Consider the following 7,352-nt stretch of genomic DNA (forward strand, 5'->3'; position numbering starts at 1 on the left):
GAACAGAGACATTTCGTATTCATCTTAAACTCATCAGCACCCAATACAGTACCTGACATATAGTGCAGCCAATAAATGTTCCAAGAATGGAAAACTCGGTTTATTAATACTGTACATGTAAACTCCAACCATACAGTTTGAATGGTTAAAAAAATAACCTGTTCGTAACATGCTATGGGCAGCAAATGTATTGTAAAACCCATTTTTTCTTTCTTAGGAGAGCCTCATTGTAATTAAGTACCTGCCATGTTATTACATATCTAATCCCCTTTTAATGTCTATGTTATTATATCTAATCTCCTTTAGGGAAATGGCTATAGAAAAGAAATGTGCTGTAGTGAGAACAGTGGACCAGATACTCATAGAAACTAGACAATCTGTTTCTGGCTATTACAGTGACTCTGGATATGTCTTCTTTGGCTTTCAATTTCCTCATGTGTAAAACAAAAGGAATAAAGTACAATCTCTCAGCACTCTTGAAATGTTAATGTTCCAAGAATGTTTAATCTACAAGCGCTTCATTAATAAACAATCAGAAGAGGCAAAATGTCACATGCTGAGTATTGCTAACATTTTGGTACCTCTTTGCTAGAAATCAAACTAAAATATCCTATCAATATTCATTCAGTACTTCAGTTCCATGAACAAAATTAAATGCCAAAAAAGAATCTCCTCCTGAAATCAGGAACTTCATCTTTCAATTCTAATAATTCAACACCTGAAGCAAGCATTTCATCATACATCACAGGCACTGACATAATAAACTGTAAGCTTACCTGCCAGGAAACTGCTCCCAAAATCACTGTTGCAAGAAGACTAAAAAAAACTAACTGCTCTGAAATTAGGCAAAAATGGCGCATCCCTTTGGATGCCATGATTCTATCAAGGCTATTGTTATCCACCCTGTGGGTAAAATATACTTTATGGCAGTCATTTAATTTGGTATGGAATCCCCAAAGAGTTAAAAGAAAAATAATATGGCAAATCAACCAGAAAATCCCAAAAATGGAAAAGCATGGTATTACAAAATACCAGAGATGAGTGTCTCTAAGTTTAAATGCTGAAAGAATAAAAAATGTAAGTTCAATCATTCCACTGAATACGACTGAGAGTCTTCTGCAAATTCTTCCACGGTACAAAAAGGGTTTCCACCTCTCAGTCACTGAAAGTCCACTAAAATAAATGTCAAGGAAAGGATCAGTTATTAGGCAAATAAAAAAACATGCAAATGCAACTGGATTTTTAGGAGTTTCCAATGAGGAGAAAAAGAGTAAGACTACAAAAATAGCTAAGTTTGGAATAGCGAGGAAAGACTTCATTCTCAGGTCAACAATCAGCATGGCCAAAGCAACAACAAGGAAAATGACGCTCAGAGACTTCTCCACTAGCATGGTTGTGCTAGCAATGGCGAATCCAACAAGTTCCAGAAATTCAACTGTGGTGAGTAAAGTTGGGCGATGACGGACATAACCAGACATTCTCTCCACCAAAGTGCACAATATCCTTAACACTATGGAAGTCAGAAGCAAATATCTGGTTGATTCTTCTTTCACATCACTTTTAAAGGATGAGTTATCCAGAAAGCATAGGAGGCCAAGCAAGAATCCAAACCAGAGATTGGAGAGACTTAAACTTGCTGCTTCCATTGAAAAATAATAATAGAGTATGCTGGCAATTCCAAGAACAAAAAGGCCAAGAATAAAAATTACCAAAATTAAGGAATTTGCTGTTTTTTCCCATCTTACATAAAGACCTAAACATACAGCCACAAGTAAATTGATTCTGGCTAAATAGCCAAGATAGCGCACTGAAGAATGCATGTTTACTTCTCTGTTCGCTTCTTCCAGCCTTGTCATTGCTAAATAGAGACAATGACTAAAGCAATAACGCAGTGATTTACACATGTAATCTGGCAATCTGGGCTCTCTCCCCACGTTACAATTATTAACAGCTGTATTTCATCCAGCAAATCAAATCTCATGTATCCGTGACTGTTATTTCAGCATTTTCTCTGGAAGTTTTGTTTATAGTAACCTAAAAAGGAGAAAAAATATTTCAACATTAATTTTACATAATTTACCTTTCACATGTAACTTCTTCATACAAAATAATCAGTAAGTGAGAAATAAAGTTTCTTCTGAAATCCCGTGTCTTAATGGTAATTGTCTCCGGCTTAAAAACTCTGCAGTTTATCCAAACCAAAAAGGTTATGCTTTCTATTCATCACATGCTAAGATTGTATGACTAAATTACCATCAATGAATGTGTTTTTCCAGAAGTGGTGAGGAATTCACCTAACTCATTCTTACTCCAATATCTGCTTTTTCAACAACATGCAAATATAAGATATTCAATTTAGCTTAGATTGTAGCAAATGGGTTTGGCACAATGAAAAGCTACTCAGATCTTAAACAGAATGAGGCACTTTAACATTACGTCTAACTTAAAAAGCACCAGCATCCAATAATAGCGATCATTACTACTTGCCTAAAATCCTCTACATCTTTTGACAAGGCAGCTCTAAAATGCTCTAAAACCTTAGTCTTTACGTGGTTTAACTAATAAACTTACCAGAAGCAAACTTTAACTGTATTAAAGTTATTCAAGTCCCTAAAATTGATCCATAATTCTCCCTGTATTTTTATCTCTACTAAATTACTTTGATAATCAAACCTACTTTCCAAATCTAAATAGAGTAGCAAACCTGGCCTTTCTAATCAAAATTGAAAAGTTGTAATGTTGACCAATAATTATTATAAAATAAATTTAAAACTTAACAATTTTACTTTTACATAGTTACCACGATTATTTGTTAAAGGACCCAGATAATTATTTCAATTTTAAGTGCCCCCACAAGTTGCACTTAAAACATGACAATAGTCTAAAAATGATTTAACTGTCTACTAGATAATTCTTCAACTTTTCTAGTATGCTGTTTCCAAAGGACAGAGCCATAATATCCATGGGAAACTGAACCATATATATATTTAAAAAGGAACTAGTTTGTGATCAGCTTATGTATACTTTCTTAATAGCAGGACACTAACAGAAAGACCCAACAGAAACATGAGATAACCTGGAATTAAGCCGTAACTACCCATTTGGCTGGAGAAGAACGTCACTGGGTGACAACCTTAGGGTGTCTGGGAGTTTTCAAATATTATTACTAATTCTTACTAATTCTGCTTCTATATGTTCAACAAGTACTGTCACGCAGGGTGTCATGCGGGGTCTCTGGTCCTGCTCCCCACATAGGAATGCAGGACATGGTGAGGCCAAAAAGGAACACCCACGGAGCCATAGATAAGAGAGTCATACCACTATATTCTCACTAGCGGCTGGGTTGGAGACCCAGGAAGCAGGAGCCACACGATCCGCAACCTGCCGTCCACTTGTCTCTGGCAACCAACCTCACTTGCTAGCTGCAATCTGCCTCTCTGCAATCTGCAGTCCACACTCCACCATGCCACACCACTACACCACCACTTTGCTAGCTTAGCCACGGCAGTTATATCAGTGGCTAATGGCTAACTAGTAACAGCCGATGGCCAACTTCACAGCTGATGACCATTTACAACCTGAGCCAGGATCTTTCTATGTGAGGCCGAGAGCCTGGAAACTGCACTCCTGGCTCTGTCCCTACAAGTACCTTTTTTTTTTTTTTAACAGCTAAATCTATTTATTAACTAAGTATTGTAACTGATTTTCCTCAATTATATTTCCATTCAATTATTTCTTACTTAAGATACCACACACCTCTACAGAAAATATCTTCCATTGGTATGTTTTGGTTTTATCTTTTTATTAAACTATGAGAAACTGATAAAATATGGAGGACATTGCATTTTTTTAAAACATCACTCCTGTGTGTTATATAATCATTTAACAAATATGTTGGAATATATATCCTCAAAGGGGGATGGAACAGTCTGCTCAGACAACTGAACAAAACTGGAGAGAAAAAAAATCACATAATAGGTTAAATGGCTGCCACGCAACCACAGACATTTTGCGTTTCTCTGGTCAATACTCATTCCCACTCATTTTGGGAATACCTAAACCTCTCTTATCCTCAAATCTCTGACATCCACTTCCTAATGCATTTTCAACATATGTCTTTGTCACCAACAGAATCATCATAAGGGAGTTTACTTGAGTTTCCAACACCACAAACCCATCTCTACTTACATCTCCTGATACAGGGAAAGAATGGTGTCCCCTTCTTTGGCTGAGGCTAAATCTTTCAGTTATACTATGTATTCCTTCCCCTCTGCCTCTTCTAGAACTTCACATTCTCTCTTCTCTCTTGAAACTTGCACTCTTATCCATTAGAACTTAAAACATTTGCAAAGCTCATTTAAAAAGTAATACCAAAATACAAAAAAAAAAAAAAAACGCCGCAGTAAACAAAAAATCCAGAAACAGAAATAACAAACAAAACAAAAATAATCCTCACTCATCCTCCATGAGTCCTCCATGAGGACATCCTCCATGTCCTCTTCCAATCTTCTGCACCTTTGACAGCTAGTGTTTGATTGCTTCACTTTTCGTACCACTAAAACTGTGGTTCTCACCACAGGACAATAAACTGCTCTGCCAAGTTCTGAAATGATTTGTAAGTTCCTAAATCCAATGGGTACTTTTCACTCCTTATGTTGCACATTCTTGGAACAAACTTTGACATTGTGGACTCCTTCCACCTTCTGAAACCTGCCCTTCCTTTAACAACCAAAGACAAGTCTTCAGATTTTATTCCTAACTCACTGGCCTTGTCTTCTTAGTCTCCTTGCATGCTATTCATTCTCAATCCTACCTTTGAACGTGCACTCCCAAGCCTAGGCATACCTCCTACTACATACTTTCAATGAGCAATCTCATCTATTTCCATGTCTTCAATTATTTCTCCCTAGGTGTGTGTGTGTATACACATTAATCAACTTCATAGAAATAAAAGCACTAACTCAGTTCTGCACTGTTAACAGAGCTAAAAACCTAGGAAAAAGTAAATGTAAACATATAAATGATAAAGTACAACACATCCGTATCACGGAATATATGTAGCCACTCTTATCGGCCAAAACCAAGGTGGCAGAATATTATTTTTAAATGGTTAATCTACAAAAGTCTTTCCCCATATTGACATTCTTCAAAAGACAAATAGCCTGAATGAAAGAGTAAAACAACAAAGCCTTATAGTCATTTTCAATTGGTCTTCCATCATTGGGGAGTTACTTGAGAGGTTGTATCTACCTCTAATGGATCACAGAGCAGTCAAGCTGCACATGAGAAAACTTAACCTACCAACTGCCAGAGTCTGTTTTATAAAACCCACAAACCACTCTAAGCGGCTCCTCCTTCACCACTTATATTTAATCCTCACCAAGTACCGTCCACTCTTCTTCCTATATACCTCTTAAATGTTTATACTTCTTTCCATCCCCAAGGTCACAATGCCAATTTTGGCCATCATTGTCTCATGCTTGCCCTTCTCCAAGAAATGTCCTTTTTAGAACCAAAATTTGTCAACTCAATCTGCTATGTAAAACCCTCCAATGATTTTCCATTACCCTTAGCAATAAAGCTCCTTCAAATGCCTTATGAAGCTCTCCACAATGGACGTGAATAACTCCTGCTTTACTAACTCCCTCTTGAAGTTTGTATTCCAGCCACACTGACTTTTCAGTTCTGAACTGCACCAATGCTATTCCCTCCCCAGGTGCACTGTCTGCCCTCCCCTGGCCTCACCTCAGTCCCCACACCTGGCTCACTCCTACTCTTCAGGTCTCAGCTTAAATCATTTTCTTAGGGAGATCACCCAACCCGTGGATATGATCCCTGTACCTCCTCTACCACTTGTCTGCATACCGTACTAGGTCACAAGGTCTCGGAAAGTTTGTCTTCAATACTATCTGCCCAGTGTCTAGTACAAAGTCTGGCACCAAGTAGATATTTAACAAATACTTGTTGGAAATAAAGACTAATCCAGAAATAATTGTATTTAATTATATCTAGAAATAATTACATTTAATTATATTTAATAATGTCAATCAGTTGTTGGATACTTATTAATACAAAGAGAATAAACAAGTTTCCTAATATCCCACAACTAACAAGTAGTAGGGCTAAGGGAGATTCCATGAATTTCTGGGTTGTTTCTCTCTCCGCCTTATTCCAGTCTTCACTTAATTCACCCAAATTCCTCTAAATCAGTAAGTTCTTTTTCACGTCCTACTTCTAGGGAATGGCTCACTGTATCACTTGCATTATCTTTCAACTCAAACTACTTCCGTCCCATCCAAGGATCCAGGGGAAGTGTCAAAAGCTGAAAGGGTCATACTGAGCTGCGAGGGTCGGGGAATTGCAGTCCTCTCGTCCTGTGAAGTCACGGTGCCCCTCTGAGTCCATCTCCTAAAAGATGAGCGATGCCTCGAATATTAAACCCCTCAGCAACAGGACAGCACCAGCAGACTTCTCGCACCCCGCCTCCTTCTAACAGCATGTGGCAGACCGGAGGAGCCTAGCAGTCTCCAGCAGCCCTCTGCTTTGGGAGGAGGCGACCGTAACCGGGCGCTCAGCTGCACGGGGACACGCTGGCGGTTCGGGAAGTACCACCGTCAACTTCTCCCGCAGGGTCCCCCCCCAGGCCCGCGCAGCCCACGGGCGGAGCTCGGCGCCCAGACCACGCGGAGCCCTGGGCGGCGTCGGTGCCCAGGTCTCGCGCCCGGCGGTTCACCCCGACCCCTACCTGACTCGGCCGCCGCCACCGGCGCTCCGTCGACTCTGGGGACAATACGGTAAAAGGGAGGCCTACGGGCTGGACCTACGACCCAGAACGGGGAACTCGAGGGCCTGAGGCCGCACGCCCTAGCACAGGCCGGTCCCTCCGGGAACTTTCTCCGTTACGGGTCCGGCAGCAGCCGCCATGTTTCCGGGGCCGAACGCGCGACAGTACGGAGCGCCGCCTGGATCACAGCGCGCGCCTCCGCGCGGCCCGGCCCCTCCCCTCCGGCGCGGCCCCGCCCTCCCCGCCCCTCCCGCCAGGCCCGGCCCCTCCCCCCTCCCCTCCGGCGCGGCCCCGCCCTCCCCTCCCCTCCGGCGCGGCCCCGCCCTCCCCTCCCCTCCGGCGCGGCCCCGCCCTCCCCGCCCCTCCCGCCAGGCCCGGCTCCTCCCTCCTCCCCTCCGGCGCGGCCCCGCCCTCCCCTCCCCTCCCGCCAGGCCCGGCTCCTCCCTCCTCCCCTCCGGCGCGGCCCCGCCCTCCCCTCCCCTCCGGCGCGGCCCCGCCCTCCCCGCCCCTCCCGCCAGGCCCGGCTCCTCCCTCCTCCCCTCCGGCGCGGCCCCGCCCTCCCCTCCCC

The 7,352-nt window shown here is 42.4% G+C and overlaps 1 protein-coding gene across 1 annotated transcript in view; it reads right to left on the minus strand.

The window, feature by feature from the left end:
- Positions 1-6,984, minus strand: part of TMEM168 (transmembrane protein 168) — a 46,801-nt gene extending 39,817 nt beyond the window's left edge. The window contains exons 1-2 of the mRNA XM_081038116.1: positions 6,746-6,984; positions 777-2,034 (exon numbers count right to left, since the gene is read on the minus strand). Of these exons, the coding sequence (XP_080894242.1) occupies positions 777-1,904 (1,128 nt within the window). The 5' untranslated portion in view covers positions 1,905-2,034; positions 6,746-6,984. The remainder of the gene's footprint in view (positions 1-776; positions 2,035-6,745) is intronic.
- Positions 6,985-7,352: the final 368 nt, after the last annotated feature.

This window comes from Rhinolophus hipposideros (assembly GCF_964194185.1).
Source record: "Rhinolophus hipposideros genome assembly, chromosome: 25".
NCBI lineage: Eukaryota > Metazoa > Chordata > Mammalia > Chiroptera > Rhinolophidae > Rhinolophus > Rhinolophus hipposideros.